We start from the raw sequence: 22,490 nt of genomic DNA on the forward strand, positions 1-22,490 counted from the left end.
TTTGGAAGTATGTTTGAATAAATTATATGTACTAAAATAATCGTTTTACTGTTTATAAAATTATGTTTTACAAGCCTGAAACTAGGCTTAAAATTAAGTTTTTATCTGTTTTTTTTTATTGGTAAGGATTTAACATTTCTAGTTTTGTTCTGATTTAAATAGTTCCAAGACTGAAACATTTTAAAGATTTTATAATCTTTAATTACTCGTAATTTTAATGTAATAATAGTTCTACGCACTTTTATAGTTATAAAGTTTTTTCTATTATTCATTTATTTTATAATATAATTTTTTTTTTCAATAAATGATCGTAAACTTATGTTAAGACTAAAATTCTTCCTTTATGTTTATTTAATTTTTCAGCAGAATTATAACTGACGGTTTGTGTATAGTAGGAAAAAATATTGTATTGTAAAAAACTTCTGATTAAGTGAGTTAGTAAAGAAATAATACTATATAGAAATAATTTTTATTCGTAAAGTTTTTTATACATTTACAATTTGTAATCATTTACAATAGTTAATCTTCAAAAAAAAAATATTTTATTACTTTAAACTACTATAGAGCTTTGAAGTTTAAGTTCTTTGCAAAGCAAATATTCGAGAAGTTATTAGTTTAATTTAAATCTAATATCATTGCTTGAAACTAAATATTTGATTTGGATTTCTAATGGCAATGCCAATTTTTTGTCAGAACCATATACTTTAAAACTAACTAACATAATTAACTATGATATTTTCTTTCAACGTTTACACAAAATTTAAAATTTAAGCCTAAACAATACAGTTTCTAAAGTTAAAAAAACTAGCTAACCTTTTGTTTGATTTCTAAAAATGATTTGAAAAAAAGTTTAGTAAATGAATTATTTTTTTTACATTTTGATTTTATACTGTAAAAATTTTTTTTTTTATGTTTATATTGTTTAAAACCTTATAAATACTTCGTAACTTTATAGGTTTTATAGACTTAAAACGAATATAGAATACAATACATTAATTTCACTCTTTACTTTTTGTACTAGTAGTAATGATGAATATATGTAAATTAAAAAAAATATTTTAATTATATTAAATTGAACTTTTATTTGTTTTGAACAAAAAAGAGTTTATTTAATTGAAAACCTGTTCTTAAAAACAACCACTAAAAAACTATTATTTTAATTGTTGGTTTTTTAACTTTTGTATCAAACAAAACAAAGCATTACAGTAATTTTATTTATTTCGGCTTTGTACGTTTGATTAGCGTATATTATTTTATAAGATCTTGCTAACAAATTTAAAAATTACTAATTTTTAATGTGTATAAATTAGCCTGAAGGCAGTAATGTAGAAAAACTTGAACAACTACAAAGCAAGATTTTTTAAGCATCATAGTCTGTTATGCGTTAAGTATTGTAGAATTATTTGATAAGAGTTTTGTAAGGTGTCACAGATTTAATCGAGTTTTTTGATGTAAAATTTTTATGCAAAATCGATAAAATCTTTGAAAATAACTTGCTTAAAAATTAATAAAATAGTTTTAAATAATTCGTTTTTACCAAAAAATAGATTACATGTTTTTGCTAAGAAATGTTATATTTTTTACATTTTTAAATTTTTTTATGAAAAAAAAATCTATATCTATAAAAGCTTTGAAAAGAACAAATGAACAATTTAACTGTTTTGTTAAATATGTTATTAGTGACATTAATAATTCCTATGTTATTCATATGATGTTATTAGGTATTTATTTTTTATTGAAATATATACATTTAAACCCTCATTAAAAAAAAATAATTTAAATTAATCAGAACCTTAGTACAATACAATTTTTCTTTTTTTGGATCATCAATAATATTACTCCGTATTTAAATTATATATGCTAGTTTAATAAGAAGAGAATATTTGTTTCATATGTGTTGTTATATTTATAAAGAACAGATTTGCTATAACTTATGGAGACTAACAATGTTTTTTTCAGTAAATAAATATTTTTTTTTATATAAAAGTCTCAAATAAATATAAAACTTTTTTATAAATGTTTTTATTTAAAATAAAAGTGTTAAATATTATTTTATTTTGTATAAGTAGAACTTTTTTATTATTTTAGTACATTTTCTTTTCATGTCTAATAAAAATTACAATCGTTTAGTTTTTTACAAAAAAAAAAAGTATATGTGTAGACAAAACATTCATTTTATGATTTTTGACTTTACAAAACCATAAAAGTAGAAATTCTTATATTAAACAGTAGTTGTAAATCTTAAACTGACTTAAGTATAATTATTAATTGTTAAAAAAATAGGTTATGTTGCAATGTTTAATAAAGTTATCAAAATTTGTACAGTAATCAAGCCTTAAGAAGTTTAAATTTTATTTTCAAAAGTGTAAAAAAGACAACATTAAACAGAGTTGCCAAAAAACCTTGAATTTGACAATTTAGGCTAAAAAACCTAGAAAACTTTAATTTTTAACAATTTTAACATTAAAGTAGTAAAATTTCGACTTAACTCAAAAAATCTATGATATAGATAAAAAATAAAAATTCTAGTCATTATATTTTTTTTTATTGAAAATAGATTTAAAGCAGGGTTGCCAAAAAAATTTAAAACCTGGAATTTGACAATTTAGGCTAAAAAGCCTGGAAATTTAAACAATTCTTACATGTTAAGCAATAAAATTTCGATTTGACACAAAAATGTATCATATAGATAATAAAATTTTTTATCATCCTTTTTTTTTTTATTAAAAAACATATTTAAAGTAGCTTTACAGTATGTTTTCAATGTTTTTATACCATTTAAAACAGTTATTTACCTTTAACTTATGTTTAAGCTAAAAATAGACCTAAAAATGTGTACTTTTAACAAGGTTGCCACTTGTTATTTCAAAAAAATTTCCTGATTTTCCAAATTTCTTCCAGGTTTTTTAAAGTACACATTTTTAGGTCTATTTTTAGTTTACAGCTAAGTTAAAGGGAAGAAACTGTGTTAAATAGTATTAAAATATTGAAAAAATACTAAAAAGCTACTTTAAATATGTTTTTTAATAAAAAAAAATTGATGATGACAAAAACTTTTTATTTATATGGTAGATTTTTTGAGTCAAATCGAAATTTTACTACTAAACATGTGAAAGTTGTTAAAATTTCAGGTTTTTTAGTGATTTTGTTCGAAATTCAAGGTTTTTCCAGGTTTTTTTTTTATAATTTTTCAAACTCCAGGTTTTTTTTTTTGCCTAAATTGTCAAGTTCAAGGTTTTTCCTGGTAAAGTAGCAACCCTGTTTTAAAAACCTTGAGGAAGTTTTGAAAACCTGGTGAAAATTTTCCAAAAACATTTGGCAACCCTGATTAAAAAATAGAGTCATATACTTTTATGAAAATACCAATTAAATTTCATATAAGTTTTAAATACTTACTGACAAGTATGATTAACATAATACTTTCCATTTGTCTGCAAGCACAGACTAAAAATACATAGTTTAGATTAGAGAGTCTCAAAACTTAATTACATATAAAAGATTAATTAATTAAATTTTTTAATAATTTAATTGAACAAATGTTTTTAATCTACAATTACTTATAACAGAAAGAAATATTATTAAGTATATATTGTTATTGTACATAAATTCCGTTTATTTTTCTACAATTTTTTTATGTTTCCAAATTAAATAAAAAACTTAATCATAACTTAATGACATTAAAAACTGAGGAACTTTAATTTTTTATGAAAACTATTTTTTAGATGTTAGATAATACCGTCTGATTAATTTGTAAATTTGTTTATTACATAAAATCTATTTTGTTTGAACTTATCTTAGACTTATGGTTCTTGTACAAATTTGGCTTTTATCAGTTTTACATTAACAAGCTGATAAATGTGCAGATCTGGTTGTTAATAATACAAAGCTTTTATGACAAGAAGAATAATGACAGATAATAAGGAAGACACAATTGGAAGTAATGCTGATAATATACCTTTAATTTCACCAAAAAAAGACACCATGGCAAAGACAAACACTTCATTAGCTGCTAAATACTTGAAAGTAGTTGGTGCTGTTTCACTATATTGGACTGTTAGCATATGTATGGTCTTTCTTAATAAATTCCTTTTAAAGGTTTGTGTGTAATTAATTTTGTATATTTAAACATTACAGTAAATTATAAGCTAACATTTTGTTAATTAATATTAAGTATTTAGCACCTCTTTAAAAAATTGAAATTTAACTTTTTAGTTGCTTGGATAAAAATTCACTCATATTAATTCTTTGAATTAAAAAAGCTTCATAAAAACTTAAAGCAGTAAACTTTTTTTAAAGTTTTTTTTAAGTATTATATAAACTGTACTTTTTCTTGATGATAATGTGTAGTAACAATGATACATTTAATTAGGAAAATGTAATTATCCAAACTTTATTTCTAAGGCATAGTACAGTGTACTTTTTTGTAAAAATTTTTACCTTAAAGAGATGGATTTTCTCTTAGTAAAACTTAAAGTAATAAAATATTTAGAAAGTTTGAGGAATTTTTTAGTTTAAATAAAAATATAATGAGTTAAATGGAACACAAGATTTAAAGTTGATAGTTGCTTACAATTATATGTTCAAAGTTTAAATTAATATTTACTAAGAATTTTTTTTAAAACCCAATTAATTAAAAATATAGTTAACATTTACTGTTAGTTTGTTTTTATTTTAAGTCATGTTTTTTCAATTATTTCACTCAAAATTGTCTAAATAAACATATAAAGCATTGTTTTTTTTGTAATATTTAATATTTGTAAGAAATGTATTAATTAAAAAACTTTTATTTTAAACATATTTAAGAAATTTAAAAGACTACAATCAAAACAAAATAAGCTCCTTATGTAATGTACTGACTTTTACAAAAATAACAGAGTGAATCTTTAAATCTTAATGCTCCCTTGTTTGTGACTTGGTATCAATGTGTAGTTACAGTTGTACTGAGTATTGCTTGTGATTTCATATCAAGATCGTTAGTTTCAATATTTTTTTTGGTTTATAAATACTTATTTTAAAGTTTTTTACTATTAACATGTTTGTAATAGTATATTTGTTTGATCTTTTTTTAAATATTTTATTCACTAAAATTGTTTTTCAAATCTGGTTAAAATTAGTTAGTTTTAGAAATATTAAAATAGTTCTTTAGACCTGCCGACTTATGTACTATATGAGACAAAATATGTTTTAAGCATAACATTAGACTAGTATAAAAAAATTCAATTTTGTTTTTGTTGACTCAGACTAATTTACTTGTTTCAAAGTATGGCAACAATCATGCAAATTTAAAGTAGTTGTTTTTTACATAAGAAATAAAGTTTTAACTTTTCTAAGGTGATAGAATAATAATTAAATAAGTTAGAGTTTATTAATTTAGTAAAACGTTTATGATTAAGGTCTTACTTGAATAATTGAAGTCATAAAGTTTTGAATAATAACAATAAAAGTTTATTTTATAACGAAATAATGTTTGGATACTTATTCATCATGCTTTTAACAACTTTATAGTATTTTGTATAATATTAAAATGCCTAATTTAAAATACATCATAAATGTACATAAATTAGAAAAACACTTTAATTAAAAAAAGATACAGTTCTAGTAAGAGTAGTAAACTAAGTTGTACTATTATTAATAATACAAAGAAACAACTAATGTTCTTATTGTTAACTAAAGTTTCTACGCTTTAGCGTTTTATCAGAACAATACAAAGCAAACAGTTTTTTTTTTAAGAATCACAAAAAAACACATTATGATGTTTCAAATGAAACTGAATAATTTTAGTTAGCTGATCTTTAAAAATATCTTCTGTATAAGTTAACTTATGTTTTGTTTTGCCTTGTTTGTTCTTGTTTTTAGTTTTATTTTGTTGTTATTTTTGTTATTTATTGGTGTTTTTTGTTCTTTTAAAATACAAACTAATTATACTATTATATTATATTTTTATACTAAAATGAGCTTACTTTTACTATTAACTTATTTTATTTTATAGTAACCCAAATTTAGTAACATTTCCATCTACTAAATTTGACATGAAATTGTCTCGTGAAGCAATGAAGCTCAGTTTTGTATTTGTTGGAATGATAACATTTAACAATTTATGTTTGAGAGAAGTTGGAGTGGCATTCTACACTGTATCTAGATCACTTGTAACAATTTTTAGCCTTGTTTTCACCTACTTCATTTTAAGTAAGTATTTTTGGAGCTTATATCATCCTATTTATTAACTTTAGCTTTAAATGAGTTTGAACGGTTTATAAGTGATGTAATTAAAGTATTTTTATTTGTAGTTAACTAAATCATGTTTAGTTTAGTCTTAGTTAACATCACACTATGATATCCATCAAAATGTATAAACCATCATGTAAGCCAAATTATTTAAAAAACATTAGTTCTATGTTTAATTTATAGGTTTATTTATTAATACTTTTTCAGGTAGGATTAAGGGGCCTTTTGTGAGGTAAAAATGTTTTGAAACAAAGTTTTGTAATCTATTCTGAATATTTAAATTATTAATTACTCACAATTTCTTTGAATTCAATTAATATTTTATTATATAGTAAAAAATTAATACTAGTTATTTTTGAAATACATTGTTATAACTAAAGTGTTGTCACATGCAGGGTTGCCACTCGGTCAGGAAAAGTCAGGAAATCAGGAAAAGTCAGGAAAAATTTAAAAAAATGACAAAAGTCAGGAAAAGTCAGTAAAAAATGGGGGGTTTTGAAAAAAAGTCAGGAAAAGTCAGGAAATTTGTTTAAAAAAAAAAAAAGTCAGATTTTGTCAGTTTAAATTTACAAAATTTTTTGTTTTCCAAAGCCTTCAAATGGTAAAAATTAATTAAAAGTCCTTTAAAGTCAGAAAAAAATTGCAAAACTTTCCTATAAATTTACAAAAACATTTAATTATATTTCCAATGCCTTCATCTGGTATGAATTAGTATAATATCCTTTACAAAACTGCAAAAATTTTCTACTAACATATTGAACAAGTACCCTACTTGAACAAGCAGATTTTGTAAGCTTTTTAGTATTGATGATCTGTAGCAAGGACACTTTTATAGTGAAACTGTGATTATGCACAATGTTTATCTAGCATAATTTTAGAATCAAAGTGTTTTTTGTTTAAGTAAATTATTGAGTTCTTTATAACTAAGCAGTTAGTATAGTATATTATGTAACAAGTGTATACTTTACCTCTTTACAATTTTTTCAAAGTTGTTTAAATTTATAAAAAAAGGTTATAAGAGAGGTATATGCCAAGATTAAGTTTACTTATTATTTGTATTTTTTGTAGAGTAACTTAAGTTTTTAAAGTAAATAAGGGTATATTTATTTGTTACAAATTTTATACTAAATGATAAGAGGAAATATTTTATAAATGAAAGTAAAAATAAATAAGTGCCAAAATAAAAGAAATGAAGCCCACAAGTTGTGGCTTGATTTAGAGAAAAGATTCTCTTTAACAAGTGTAGGTGCAGCAGATGAGTGCGATTTAAATAAAATGAGGCAAATGATTTTACTGCAAACAAAATGAAGCGGAATGCAGTTCAGATGAAGGAAACCATTAAATTTTAATAGACGAAGAGGTTGAAGTGCTAATAAAAAAACGGAGAAAATAAATTTTAGTACATCATTTAAAAAAACAGTATTTGATTAAGTTCTTTATTGTTTTAATGTTTTAACTGTTAAAGTTCATTATTGTTTTAAGGTTTGAGTTGTGAAAGTTCCTTATTGATTTAAGGTTTTAATTGTAAAAGTTCCTTATATGTCGTTTTGTTTATTTAGATACATTTATGCTAGGAAATTCTAAAAAAATTGTGTTTTTTATTGTTTTAAGATTTTAGTTGTGAACGTTTGTTATTTATTCAAGGTTTTAATTGTAAAAGTTCCTTCTATGTCGTTTGTTTATCTAGATACATATATGCTAAAAAATTGTGTCTTTTTTCAGACAAGCTGTGTTTATGAGGTAATAATACAAGTATTTTGCTGATAGAGCTGTTTATTACAAACATCAATCATACACAGATGGTTTAAGTGATGTACTGGAAGTTCGATGATGGAATTCAGCAAAAAAACTGTTGTATTTAACCTGTATTAAAATTAGATTGAAAACTTTATATAGTTTCAAGTGTTAGAATATGTATTTTAGAATAAGTTTAATTTAAGAGTTTGATTTAGAAAAGTCAGGAAAATTTTGGTAAAAAGTCAGGAAAAAGTCAGGAAAAGTCAGGAAATTTTTCTCAGCTTGATCAGTGGCAACCATGCACATGTCATATCTTTCTGCGTGGTGAACAGTATATGACCCATAGACTGAAGTTGATGTTGTAACTATTTTATTTTAACTAATTAAGTAGATCGTTTAATAAAGGACAACGAACTTTTAAAACTGACCGAAGCCAAAAAATAAACACTATTCATACTTGACAAACTTAAGAGGTCTTAAGATAAGTAATTTTGGAAAAAAAAGCATAAAACTTGGCAAAAATACAACACGTGATTAGTTTTTTACTTATTAGTATTCATAAAGAGTTGATGAGTTAAATTTATATTTAATGTTTATGCTTTTTTTTTCTATACAAACTTCTATGGCTGTAGTTAAACATCTTATAAAGTTGTTGTCATTTCCACTTTAATATTTTTTTTCGATCATTTTGTCTATCTTCCGTTTGCAATTAATAAATAAGTCATGAACTTGTTGAGAAAACACAGCATAAAGCTACTAAAAGTGCAACATTTGAACTATTTAAGGAGTTTTTTTTACTTGTTCAAAGATAAAAAAAATCATTTGTTCTTTGTTAATTTCTGTTTGTATATTATCCATAATTTGTTAAGAATTTGGTTTCTTAACTTGCAACTGGGACTAGTATTTTATTAATTATTTAGTCCTCATTTTTTCCTGTTTTGCACATGTTCTGCATTCCTTGCACTTTTTAACACTTTTTTACACAGCACAGTTTCAAATTTGATGTAGTTTTCCTTATGATTAACTTATTTCAGATCTTTGTGTTGTTTTGTTTATATTTTTTATAAATTTTTATTTTTATTTGCGGAAAACGAAATTGAATACTGTTTAAAATAATTTTTGTGACTTGAATTAAGACATAGTATTAAATTAGAACAACGACTATGTTTTGTTCAGCTATTTATAAGTTTTTAATTTCAATTAATTGCAATTTATTTTACTTTCTGAATTAGTTTTATGCTTTTCTCACTAGTCTACATAAAAGAACCAAATCGTATTTGTTTTTACTGTTCACTCAATGTATAAAATAGTTAAGCTATATTAATTAAAAGCAGTAAAACATACTTTTATCTTACTACATATTTTCCTTAGATGCTTAGTTGCACTGAATTTTTATAGATAGTAGAACTAAAGTGTATAAATAAAAATTTTTAACAGATAAAACAACAACAATGAGAGCAGTTGCTTGCTGTTCAATTGTTCTTGGAGGGTTTTTGCTTGGAGTGAAGCAAGAAGCATTAGGTTTGTAAAATTTATAATTAGTTTTGATACCTTTTAAACTTTAGTTTTTAATATTTAAGTTAAAAACTGTTTAAGTGTTTTATTTTAAGTTTATAAAAAGAAGAAAGTTTAAATGACTTCAATAATACTATAGCAATATTTTTGTAAAATTTCATACAAAATAAGTAAAATGTAGTATATTTTAAAGAAATTAAAATTTACACAAGTATATTATAGTGCACATAGTGTGTTACCTTATAATTATACATGTATATTTATTACACTATGTGAAAAGTATTTTTTTCATATTAGTATTTGATTGATATAAATAATTTTTTTTAAGCATTTTGTGTAAACTCTACATTAATCTCATGTTGTTCATATGATTTAAAAATATCCGTGTTAAATAAAATTGTTTGTAGTATATTTCAAGCTAATTTTATTAGTTTCAAAATGTAGTTAAGTTTGGTTGAGTATAGTTTTGTATTAATATATACTTTTTGTATAAACTTGATAATTTTAAAAAATTAACTATTTTTACTACACTAGAGCTTTTAAGACTAATACTTAATCAACTATCAATGTATTAGAAATATAAATGTTTTAGTTTTAATAAAGTCTTTCAAACTATTTGTTTTTTACTACTTTAGATAAAATTAATTCTAAAAGAAAGTATGTTATATGTATGCTGTTTATTGAACGATAAAAAAAGCGCTCATAAAGTTTGGTCTAAGGACCTGGTTGACGAAAAAACTTTCGGTTATCTCTTCGTACACCATATGTTTTTGAAAATAGCTTTAAAAAGTAAAAAGTTTTTTTCAAAGTTTGTATTGAATTATAAAGCATTACAGTTATAAATTGTACGGGGCAAACGGTATAAGTTTATAAAAAGTTTTTATGAGAAAACTAGCTTTCAATTGAATATTAAGATAAACTTGTAAATATTAGTAATTAAAAAATATGAAAGAAGTCAACAATTTTGCTACTTATCATGTTACTTTGGCTAACTAAATCAGCTTAAGTTTTTTTAGGAATATATTTTAAAACTAGGTAGAGTTTGGCAATTTTAAAGTGTTTTTTAATATTACTTTTCATAAGCTCTTTATATTTATAAATTTTGTACTTCTACAAATTACTTTTATTGGAATTAATTTAAGTGTTTTAGCTAGTTTAGTTTATATCACTAAATTTTTGATCAGTTTATTTAGTTCAGATATTATATAACTTTTCACCACGCGGCTAACAATAGTTAAGTATTTGCAATTTTTATTTTACACTACAAGTGTGTTTAAGTTGTGTAGTATTCTCAGTTATTAGAATTGTTATTAGTTAAAACCAGATATTAAAGCTCATGATTTAGATTCAGTTTGACTAAGAATTTTAATAAAAACTTGTGGAACAAATGTAACAACTATGTGATGTTGTGTAAAAAAAGCGTATTTACCATAGATTAGCTTTGAAAATATTTATGACTTTCTTAAGAAATTTCAATAAAAATGAATGTGTTATATTCTGAAAAAATATTTATTTGATACTTGTTACTTGATATTATAAATTTAGAAAACTTTAAGATATTTTTTGTTACTTTAAATGTGTAAAATGATAAATAAGAAAATATTTCTTAGTATTTTAAAGTGCTTAAAAAACAGCAGTATTATTCTTCTCAACAGTTACATAACAAGTAAAACAATCAAATATTAACTTTATAATAATAAAATACTCTATAAAATTTTATTACAAAAACACATCTTTATTTAATCAAACAGACATTGATGAGGATAATAGCGCGAAATATATTCAGTTGTTAATATCAGTGTAATTTATATATTGTTTAAGCGATTATATACTTACTTAAAGGTTAAAAAAAGTAACTGCTGTATAATACTTAAACAACGTTGAGTTAAGCGTACTAAACGTCATGTTTATATTGAGTAATGTATATGTTATGTTTTCGATAAGTAATATAAATAAATGTCTTATTCTTTATTATTTAGATTTCTATATTTGTTTGCTTAATTTTTTGAAATATAACAGGAGATATGTCAATAATTGGGGTGGTCTACGGAGTTATAGCGTCTGCGTTGGTTGCATTAAATGCAATTTACATTAAAAAGGTCTTGCCAGCAATGGGAGATAGCGTATTGAAGATGGCTTATTATAACAACATTAATGCTTGTGTCATTTTTCTACCAATGATTTTTATTTGGGAGGTTTGTGTTTTTATTTAAATAGTTTAGTTCGTTACTATTATGGTAGAACAGTATTAAGCCTAATCGATTAATATTAATTAAAAAGTACCATCTAATTCAACAAGAGTTTTTCAAAATAAGGTAAATGTTGTGTTTTTCAACGATGCATTTTTTTAAGTGCACTTTTTGAAAATAACTATTAAACATCTGAATTTTAAGTTGGTAGGTCTTTTCATAATAAAAAAACATACACAGTGTTTTTTTTACAACACCATTATTTTTGTCCTCATACCCTTTTTAAACCTGAATTTTACCTTTATTAACAAATAATTCCTTTAAATTTGTAGCATATTCTTATATAAAATTGATAATTAAAAGAAGGCTTTATTTTTTTAGCCCAAAAATTGTAGGCAATAAAACTAATGTTTAATTTTTTTTAATCGATACATCAACTGATGGCTGTGTAAAATTTTAAGTTGAAACTCTATTACCAGATAATAGAATAGAATTATAAATATTTGAACTAATAAACATTAGATTTCCATATTATTTAATCTGATACTGTAGTTTGAGTACAAAGTGTGGAATACTCATTTTTTGATATATTTTAGCACTGAAATAAAATAAATGTGTTTCGTAAAGTGGGCGATTTTGGATATCATTGGAAAAACAACTATTCAGGTAAAAAGTAAATGGGTAATTTTACTAATAAAATGGGATATTGATATTGTTTTTTATTTAATTTAAAACTTCAAAAATGAGTTTGGAACCCCCTGATGTAAGTAGTAACTTGTCCTTATGGTAACCAAGTCTTTTTTGTTGTATTTTTATCAACTGATTTTTTATTTCATGACATTTTCTTTTTCCAAACTTCCTGTCAAGTAATAAAACAATGCTAGGATGTGGAACACAAATCATCGAGTTAAAACTTGTTGTTTGAAAGTAGATTTTAAACGCATAATTGAATTGTTTTATATAAACGTTAGTGTTGAAGGTTTGCATTATTAGTTTTACCCTTAAAGTTAATTTATTTAAATGATTTAGGTTAAAATTAAAACCTTATTTAAAATTAACTGTTAAAACGTTATTGTTTTGAGACTCTTTTTCACTAACTTAATTAAAAATATAGTTTTATTGCTTAAATTTATAACTCAAACGAAACCTTTTTTGATTGCAATAACACAATACAAGTAATATTGAGTTCAAGAAATAATAGTTTTTTCAACCAAACTAAAATCACAACTTCTAATATTATTAAAGTTTTAGTAATCTAATTATAATCTACCTTCCACAAATTACTATATTTTGTTTTTTAGAAACATTTAATTTTGAAAGTTTTCAGTCTTCTCTACAATAAAATATTATTTAATTAAAGAGTTAACATAAATAAACAAGCCTTACAATTAGTTCTAAAGTTGTGCGTGGGTGCAAAGTATTTTTCATAATTTTAATTCTACACAAAGCATTTGAATAATAATAAAAGTATATAAAATCTTATTTTACACGCTGTTCTTTGTTAGTTCTAAACTATTATTGTTTTCGTTTTATACCAATGAAGACTACTAAGTTATTTTAACATAATGTGTTTTTTTGATTTTAAACCACAATATGTAGGTAAAAAATTTATTGATTAACCGCATGCAGTTTTGTATAGTTTTTATATTCAGCTTTATTTTTAAAGATAAAGTAGAGGCAAATCTAGGTGTTTTACGGCTAAAAATAATTCAAAAGGCGCTTAATTTTTTGAATAACTAACTAATGTTTTATACAATAAATATTTAAATTTTAAATAAGTCAATTAAACATGTTTTTGTATAAATATACTGAAATTTTTGAATACGAAGCATATATTGAAGTAAAAACACTTAATTTTACAAAATTGAAGACTGTCATGATCATTTAAAAACTGCTTATTGTTACTAACATTATTTGAAAAAATAAATCAACATAGAATCAAAATTGTAAGATGTTAATAAATTTAATAAAATATGTTTTTTATTATACCATGTTTCCAAAAAAGTTAGTTTTTTAATGATAAATAGAATTGTTACAGTATTCTGATAGTTATCCAAGTGTGAGACAGACACTTGATGTCACGGTTGAGTTCTTATTATTATCCTTATTGTATATTTTTCAATAAAGAACGTTGTTTAACTTCTTTTTACGCTTTTCATGAATTTAGCATAACAAAAAACATATAAGTCAAAATTACTAAAACTTTTTTTTATATATCATAATACATTAGTTAGTAAATATTGGGTATGTACTGCTTAAAAAGTTTTATAGTTTTGAGAAAATTTAAAAAATGAGATATAATCTTTAAACTTTTATATTCTTGCCAAAAACTGTTTTTGATTTTTAAAGTATTTTTATGATTAGTTGTTGCTAAATGAGTCAGCATCTAGCCTTTTTTTTCTGCTGACTTGTTAATTTTGTTTTGGTTTAAAATTGTTAGTCATTTGAAATAAAAAAACTCTTTATAAAAAATTCAATAACAACAAAAAAATTAGATAATTGTAAATGTAGTTTTATTGATCAGTTTAACGTACAACTCGAATTATATAGTATTTTAAATAAATAGTTCAATAATCCATTACAACGTCATACAGCTTACAGAACTGATGACTTTCGACAAGCTGTTTACCTGGTATTTCTGGACTTCAATGACCGTAGCAGGGCTGATGGGATTCTGTATGGGGTACGTGGCTGGACTCCAAATCAAGATCACGGGTCCCGTCACTCACACAATCAGTGGAGTTGCCAAAGCTTGCTTCCAAACTGTTATCGCTGTTGTGTGGAATTCGGAGGTTATTTTTTTAATAAATCTAACATACAACAAAATGCTACCCTTTAGTTTAACTGCGAAAAAAGTTTTCTTAAATTAATTATACTTTGAAACCGACTACTTAATAAATATAGTTTTACTAATACTATAAGCCATATTCAATTAAGTATATATATATATATATATATAAATAATATGGTGCTTTGAAAATTAAAACTTAGCACTTTATTGGAACTAAATCTACTTTTCCTAGCTTATATATATTATAATATAAATTTGTAATAATCATGCATCTAGAACTTTTTTAAAATTTACACTATGATAAGAAAAGCTTAATTATGCAAGGATGATCTTACAAACAATTATTATTTGATAGTTTAGAAAACTTACTTTTAATGGCAGCTGATCATTTATTACCCACCTGCCAAGTAAAATTCGTTAGTTTTTAGTTTAAACTTTGACTCCATAAGTTACCACTCTTAACAATCGTACTCAGTTTCTACTACACGACTCAGGACCATGACCGGGTCATCTATTTTCTACTGAAAAAAATTGGTACGGGTCTGTTTTCCACGAAGTCAATTTTGCACGGTTGACTTATTTGAGTCATCGCTACAATCGTCAACCGCCGCCCACCAAGCCCACAGAAGGAAGTGATTGCCGACTAAGAGTTAGGAGTAACAGTAGTAGTAAACCACCGGGTTAGAAATAATCGGGTTAGATATGGTGTGGCTAGAAATGATTGTGGGTTAGAAATAATAGTAAACCACTTATAATACTTTTTTTTTTTGTAAAGTGTTTTTAATTTAATTTAAATTCTTTAAACTTAGCTTAAGTTATAACTACGTTATAAGTCTCAATCATCAAAGTTTTTTTACTTAGTTCTTCAAGTTATAGTTGCTATATAACAGTGGCGTGTCTAGACTTTTTTCAGTGGGGTAGCACATTTTATTTTGTTTAGTAAAAAGAATTGCTGAAAAAAATGTGCAACTTTTGTAATTATGAAATTTTTACATAGTTTATACATTTATTTCTACAAAAAAGTTTAAAAAATAAGTCATTAGCTTGCTTTTTTTCTATAAAAAAAACTTATAAAACTATTTCATTTCTGCAAAAAATATAAAATATATTTTACTTGATAGCAAAAAGTTAACAGCTGGAGTTAAATTTACTATTTTAAAACTAAACCATAATCCATAATTAAACCATAATCAATTGCTTTTTTATTACGTTTATTCCAGTTTTTTCAGGGATGCACAGAAAACCACTCAAAACTATAGTAGGGGCAATCTTTAAAAATATATTCATTTTGTTTAAACTTTTTCTTTCAAATAGCAGTTTGTTATTACAGTTTTAATTTTGATCATAGATCATTATTATACATCAACAATCATGTTAGCAAAAGTGTTATTATGAATATTACTTACTTTTTATAGATGTTATGGTGTTTAATTTACAAAGTAAGAAAGGTATTAGATGTTTAGGATGTTTAATATGTACTTAAAATATAAGCTTATAAATACTTTGTACTAATTTAAAAAGTAAATTTTTTGTAAATGTTCCAATTTACTATTGTTTGCAAATTTAAAGTTTACAAACTTAGCTGTTGGAAATATTTAACTTTAGATAAAGAAAATTGTAAACTTTTAAACCTTCTTAAATTCTAATAATTGTCTATGAGCCATTTATGTTTTATAAATCGGATTTTTTAATTGAAACATTTGTAAGCGGAAATCAAACTAAAATATAAGGCTTAATTGTATGAGTAAACAATTTGTACAGATTAAGACATCGTTGTGGTGGTTTGCAAATTTGATGGTTTTGGGAGGCACTTGTTCATACTCTCTTGTTAAAAGTTATGACATGAAAAAGCAACATCAAGACGAAACCAACAACAGCATTAAAGAACGTGCTTAATATTTTGTTTTTTATCTTTGCTTTATTTATATTTGTTTAGTTTTCATAAGCTATTTTAATATTTAATGCATTTTTAATCAAAAACTTGGAATATATATTTCACTTCTAAGTTTTGAAATTACGCTATTGTTCAACTTTATAGAAAACCTTTTAACTCTCTAGTCTGTCATGGTAAAGTACATTAAATTTTGATAGTTTTAAATATGCCTGAAATACCAGATTGTTGATGAAATTCTAAGATTTTTTCATAGGAAGCATGTTTAACATTATCAGTTCTAATCTAATTTAAAAAATGTTTATGGAGACGGATAAATATTGCAAAAGTTTACTTGTTTTTGATTCTGTAAAAAAAAAGCGTTTTGTGAAATATTGTGCAAATAATTTTCACTACATGCATAATTTAGTGAAATAAAAAGTTTTTTATACAGATACGACAAAAAGTAAGAATGACAAGGTGTTTAGAAAGAGTAGATTAAAAATATAAATTTGAACTTTAGAAAACATTTCTGTCTGTAACAATTTTTGTAAAAACTAAACTTTTTTTTAAAGTATAATGATATGTCGTACATATTAGTCGTATCTTAGTTAGTAATATCAATTTTATTCTTTATTTCACATAGTTATTTTTTGTCACATTACCTAAATTCTCTATGCATTCATTTAAATTCAAATTATTTTAAATTATACTAAGTGTTTTTTTCTTTTATCCACTTACAGTTTTATACCTGTAAAATACTTATTTGTTATTGTACTTTTTAATTATTTTTATGCAGCTACCACTATATAGTACACAACTTTGTCGTTATACATATAAATGAAAAAATTTAAAGAACTTGTTTGTATTCTCTTAAATTATAACTAAATGTAGTTCTTGTACAAACTGTATAAAAGTTTTATATGAACTATTTTTACATTGTTTAAACTTAGCACCAAACCAATAGCCTCTATTTAAACAAAAGCTCCTGTAGAAACTTCTTTAGAATCAAATGATTTTCTTTTTCTTGGAGTTAAAGCTATGAATGAATTTTTCTTGTTTAATTATTGGCTAACCAAATTTTATAAAACAAAGTAGTGGATAAATAACTCAAGACAGGATTTGTTTAGATTAAGATTTTTATGAACAAACTTTCACAGTACTCTTTCTTTATTAAACTAACATACTTGTTTTGCTAGGATCTCTATTAGCAAACGATTAAATTTAAGTCTTAAATATTTATTTTTATTAACTACTTTTTAATCCACGAACAATAGTGTAAACTCGTTATCAGTTTTTAGGTGTTATCTTTTTTAAGTAATATCTAGCTCATGTCCTATCTCTGTCTAACATTTTTTGGTTCGAAAGTTTTAATTATCTATCAAAAATCGTAAACAGTATTGTTCTTTAATAGACAGACATATAAAAGCTAAAGCAAATAACTAAGTTATGTTGGTAATATTCTTAAATTACTTACTAATTATTAAAATCAATGTAAAAATACAGTAAATACAACTTGCACGTTGTCATTATTGCATTAATCCTCATGTTTTTAAGAAATATACCTCCTCAGTCGTCAATTGAGCACAAGGCATTTATTTTGCCAGATTGTGTTTTGAGGTAAAGGAATTATAGCAGGCGATTTAATTACTGTGTTGTACATAGCATGTAAAAATGTTTAGAATAAGGATAAAATACTAAACATATGAGTTAAAACTTAAGTTAGCCGTTTAATTAGATTAGACCAGGGATCTGCAAACTGCGGCCCTCGAAGTGTAAATCTGCGTTCCGCGAGCATGTTTATTATTTAAATGGAATGCGGCCTGCGAAAAAATAAGCTGCGGCCCGCAAGCATGGAAATGTGGCCCTCGAACATGTAAATTTTGCCCGCTAAACAAAACTATATTTTAAATTAAAATAAATTACTTTTTCGGAAGAAAACAGTATTTTTATTAGTTTCATTTTTAAGTTCCTGGATATCATTTAAAAACCATTTATTTTCTTCCTTGCACAAGGTTAAATATGTGAAAAAAGACAGATAGTAGTTCTAGCAGTTTTTCTTTAAAGCTTAGATTTTGCTTTTTCTTTCAAACAACAACATATTGGAGTGTATACAAAAGCTTACGTACTTGGATCTGAAAGTTTCTTAGATTCAGTAAGTTGACAATGAAATAAGTATTTTTATTTAGTATAAAGGTTTTTATGTGTACAAACACTGTGCAAACATTACAGTGTTTTACTAACATGTCAATTCTTTATAATTTAGGTCTTTGGTTTGACATGTGATTAAAAAAATGTTTCTTTTAAAATTATTTTATCACTATATTGAAATTTGCAAAGAAATCAAAACTATTTACCACAACTAATATTTTTTTATTTGTAAGTTATTTTGTTTAAATGGCAAAGTATTTCAATCTCGGCTTTTTTACATTTTTTTTATCTTTTAAAAACACTGAATGGTTTGATGTAACTGATTGTAACTTTTTTGTTCCAAAAAGTTGCACCAAGAAAATTTAAAATAAATTTTAAAGCATTTAAGTGTTTTAAAAGAAAAACTTGCGCTATTTAAAATGAAATTAATAGTATAAATTTTGGTTATATTTTAGTTAACTTAACAAAATAACTTTAAATATGTGCTGTGCTATGTATTGAATATATACAAATTATTTTCAACTACTTAAAATAAAATAATAAATAAATTAATAATGCACTTTTTGCAATTTTTTTTGTATTTTTGAATATTTAATTTACTTTGGATGCTTAATTATATTGTTTTACTTATCTCTTTAATTGTTTTACTAACTGATTTTTTTTTCTCTTAAATATTTACTTTTATTCCGATAGTTGTTAAAACATATAAGTAGTTTTGGTATTACGAAATTCCGCTAGGAATTAATTCTTATTTCGCAAAAAATGAAGATACATACTGCTGACTTTAAACACTTTTGCCGTGTAAAATTAAAGTTCTGTGCAAAAGTGTTGCCGTGCAAAATTGAAGTTTGTGCTAAAGTAAACTTTGTGTAAAAGTAACGCCGTGCAAAATTGTAGTAGTGCAAAAGTACCACCTTCGTGCTAATGTAAAACTGTCCCCTCGGTGTAAACTTTACACTCTGCAAAAGTAGAGCACATGCTAAAGAGACGCCAACAAAATGACAACCTGTGTAATAGTGACCCACAGTGCTAAAGTGACGCAATGTAAATATGACACTACGTGCTAAAGTGACGCAGTGCTAAAAAGACGCACTCTGCTAAAAAGTCAACCCGTGCAAACGTGCGAGGAAACAGAGTTTTTATTGTTATTTTATAAAGACCATTAGTCAAAAACTAAATTTTAAAGTTACTACTAAGCTTTTGTTTAAAAGATTTTGGGTTGAAATTTAAGAAATAGGTTTTGAAAATTAGAAGAGGGATTACTGTTTGTTTTATCTTAGTGAAAATGAATCTCCGTGTAAACCTGAAACTTACTTACCTTATCTTACCAATTTTTGCAACAAGAATTTATACTACCATTTCTAAGGTAAAAATAGTCAATTTTTATTGAGTAATTTTTTAGTTTATAACAATAAACAATACTGTCTAAAACTTTATTAGCTGAAATGCTTTTAACAAATCGTACAAAAGTTTTTCTCTAAAACTAGATGATAACAAATAAAAGTTTCCAACATAATTGCTTTTATGACAACTAACGATTAATTTTAATCAAACTATGTAGTTAGAAATTTTATAAGTACAGTGCTTATTCACTTATCCAGACTTCACTTATCCGGATGCTCACTTATCCGGACACTTTCAGTCAGAGGAAAATTCAAAGAAGTTTTAACATTATTCAATAAAATTATTGTATTATATACAAATACTTAAGGTTAACGCTGTAAGAAAATTTTAAGTGGTTTTATGATTTCTACAATTTTGTTTGTTATTATGATGTAACAATACTACTAAAGACTACATTCTAAATTTGTTCTAAACCAGTTAATTTATCAAAAACCTTTGCATGTAAACGTTAAGTCAGTCAGTTTAGAAACCTCAAAAGCAATGCTATTAAAACATCACTTGTAGTTTTTTTTTTATGAAAACTTTTAGGGCTTTTTGATAGTGAATTAATTTTCTAAGTTGATTTTTGTTTTTATTTCATAAAAGTTCTGTTTAATTTTTAACTCAAACAATATTACAAAAACGTATATCGTTGCAGAGGGTTAGTAAGTCTGATGTTTTTCTACCTTAAGAAAAAATAAAAATTAAGCTTTTAATATTTATCATTTTAATATCTTTTTCACAATTACTATGTATTTGTATTTATTGTAACACTTTAATTATTTATTGTGCATTGTATAAGAACAGCATTTGTAATATTTTATGAATAATTAGTTTTTGTAGTTATCCGGATTTTTGGTTATCCGGCAAGTTTACAGAAAAATCTTGCCCAATGTGTCCGGATAAGTGAATAAGCACTGTACATATATTTAAAGAAATAATAATAAACCTGCTATCAGCCGAAATCAACTATGAATAATAAAATAAACTAATATTTTTATAATATTTTTTTTTTACTTATTTTAATATTTGTGTAAGCGTTTCATTTTAAGTTTCAATAAAACACGACAATGCACGTCTTAAGTAAGTGTTTAATTAAACTGAACAATTGTGTTAAGTAATATATATTTAATTTTTACACTAGTATTAGTAATAGATTAGATATAACACTTATTTTAAAACTTATCACTGAATCTGTTATGTTTAGGGCATAGGGGGGTAATCACCTTTTTCAGAATTTTGTCTTATTTAATTGAGTTGTATTGTAACTAAGCTCTGAGTTGATTTTTGCAGATTTTTAAAGCTCAAAATATTTTTGAAATAAAGCTGGTTGAAGTCGGAGAATAATCAAGACCCCCCAATACCTAAAATGACTTCTATATGGGATTTTCCTTACTTTTAAAAGTTTCAGGCTAAATTGATCTCAGTCAGGCTAAATGAAAAAAAATTTGCGCACGAACCCTGAGTGTTCTTAAAAACAATAATTAAAGGAAAATGATCCGAAGAATTTATGAGAAGATTTATTGAAAGATTTTTACGTGTTTGGAAGAAGAATGGAAAAGATTTTGAAAATAAAATTAAGCAAAGAGGGCAGAATGAAAACACCACAAAAGTAAGTTCTTAAAAAGTGTATTAAATATCAATAAATGCAGCTTCTAATATGTTATTATTTAACATTATTTATTATTTAAGAATATTTATGGTAAAAGATTGTCATTTGTTATAAATTTATTAACAGGTGTGTGATTCAAAAACATTTCCATCTGCTGAAATTTTAACTGAGCAAGTTTGTTAATTCTTTTAACCAATGTTTATAAAATTTTTAAAGTAGTTTTAAACCTTTATCTTAAATTTCTACACTTTAAACATAAATTTTTAGTACTTAACTAAAAATATAAAAGAATGTTTAAATATTTAGTAGTTGTATATATAAATATATATAGTTTTGTGTAGTTATGTTAAATATTTTTTTTCAATCTTTAATATTTAAAAAAAAATTTTATACCTTTGTTATGCTAACTTGATAAAACAGAGCTATTTGAAGACATTTAAAAAATTTAAAAACGGGTTAAATGTTATGACAAAGAATGTTCTTCTGGTGATACTTTGAATGAGCAAGTGAGTTTACATTTTGTAGTTTATTTTATTTTAAATTTCTAATCATTATAAATTTATAAACAGGTGAAATGTTATTCAAAAGAATGTTCTTCTAGTGATACTTTGGATGTGCAAGTAAGTGTACCTTTTTTAATTTATTTTATACTTATAATTGTTATAAATTATAAACAAAAATAGATTGATAGTCACAAAGAAGAAAAAAAAGCCATTAAAGCATTTGCAGTTTACAGAGTTTTTTAATTTTAAAGTTTAAATAACTCTTTTCAGAAAAATTTTAGAAGTTTGAACAAAGTTATCAATCATTTTTCATGGGACTTGTCAGTTGCAGAAATATCATCACTTTTTGATTGGAATCAGAAAACAGTACTATTAGGGTACTAACCTGATAGTAAAAAACTACTTTTCAAAAATTAACTCATACTGTGTACTGAAGTTTGACAGCAAATGGTTTAAAAAATTTTATTCAAGTAGTTAATTTTTACAGAGTTTTATGTCGAAGGGGTAAAAGTCT

At 24.2% G+C, this 22,490-nt stretch overlaps 1 protein-coding gene across 2 annotated transcripts; it reads left to right on the forward strand.

Moving 5' to 3' along the window:
* Nucleotides 1-3,869: 3,869 nt before the first annotated feature.
* On the forward strand, nt 3,870-17,159 carry LOC145840282 (GDP-fucose transporter 1-like). Of its 2 annotated transcripts, XR_014370105.1 has the most exons (8): nt 3,870-4,095; nt 4,875-4,972; nt 5,990-6,186; nt 9,400-9,483; nt 11,497-11,672; nt 14,261-14,458; nt 14,933-15,137; nt 16,219-16,349. XR_014370105.1 is itself a non-coding variant. In XM_082947480.1 (7 exons), exons 1-7 carry the CDS (start codon nt 3,892-3,894, stop codon nt 16,351-16,353), a joined length of 1,092 nt encoding a protein of 363 aa, XP_082803606.1. In that variant the 5' UTR covers nt 3,870-3,891; the 3' UTR covers nt 16,354-17,159. The 2 variants fall into 2 exon arrangements, 1 of the variants encoding a protein (XP_082803606.1); XM_082947480.1 differs by lacking the exon at nt 14,933-15,137 and having other exon boundaries at nt 16,219-17,159.
* The last annotated feature ends 5,331 nt before the right edge of the window (nt 17,160-22,490 follow it).

The sequence above is a fragment of the Thalia democratica genome, chromosome 7 (assembly GCF_965202585.1).
Source record: "Thalia democratica chromosome 7, ktThaDemo2.hap1.1, whole genome shotgun sequence".
Taxonomy (NCBI): domain Eukaryota; kingdom Metazoa; phylum Chordata; class Thaliacea; order Salpida; family Salpidae; genus Thalia; species Thalia democratica.